The following is a 481-nucleotide window of genomic DNA, read 5'->3' as shown; positions in this document are numbered from 1 at the left end:
GCAACAGCAGCAGCAAGTTCTGCGGCAGTGCTTGAAACGGGAGCCTGACGAACAACAGCAGCAGCTGCAGAAGCAACAGCAGCAGCTGCTGCTGCAGCAACAGCGGCAGGAGGCGAAGCGTGAAGAACATCAGCAACAGCAGCAGCTGCAACGGCAGCAGCAGCAACCGCAACAGCAGCAGCAGCAACAACAACAGCAGCAACAGCAGCAGCAGCAACAGCAGCAGCAGCGTAGCCGCCAGGAGGCTGATGTAAGTCAAAGGCTGCCTCCCCCAGCCAGTGCGAGCCTGCCGCGCGTTGCTGCTGCTGCTGCTGCTCCTACTGCTGCTGCTACTCCTGCTGCTGCTGCTGCTCCTGCTGCTGCTGCTGCTGCTGCTGAAGACAGCATAGAGCCCGTGGATGCCCCTACCAGCTCGGCTCCGCCAGCAGCAGCGGCACCGTCACCAGGTGCAGCAGCATCAGGAGCAGCAGAAGCAGGAGCA

At 62.2% G+C, this 481-nt stretch overlaps 1 protein-coding gene across 1 annotated transcript in view; it reads left to right on the top strand.

Moving 5' to 3' along the window:
* EMH_0004790 (uncharacterized protein) overlaps positions 1-481 on the top strand; it is a gene marked incomplete at both ends in the record, with an annotated part of 2,216 nt that overhangs the window by 1,543 nt on the left and 192 nt on the right. Inside the window, one exon of the mRNA XM_013496925.1 lies at positions 71-481. Within this exon, the coding sequence (XP_013352379.1) occupies positions 71-481 (411 nt within the window). The remainder of the gene's footprint in view (positions 1-70) is intronic.

Source organism: Eimeria mitis, genomic scaffold (assembly GCF_000499745.2).
Source record: "Eimeria mitis Houghton genomic scaffold, Emh_scaff238, whole genome shotgun sequence".
Lineage (NCBI taxonomy): Eukaryota > Apicomplexa > Conoidasida > Eucoccidiorida > Eimeriidae > Eimeria > Eimeria mitis.
This window is presented reverse-complemented; position numbering and strand designations above follow the sequence as displayed.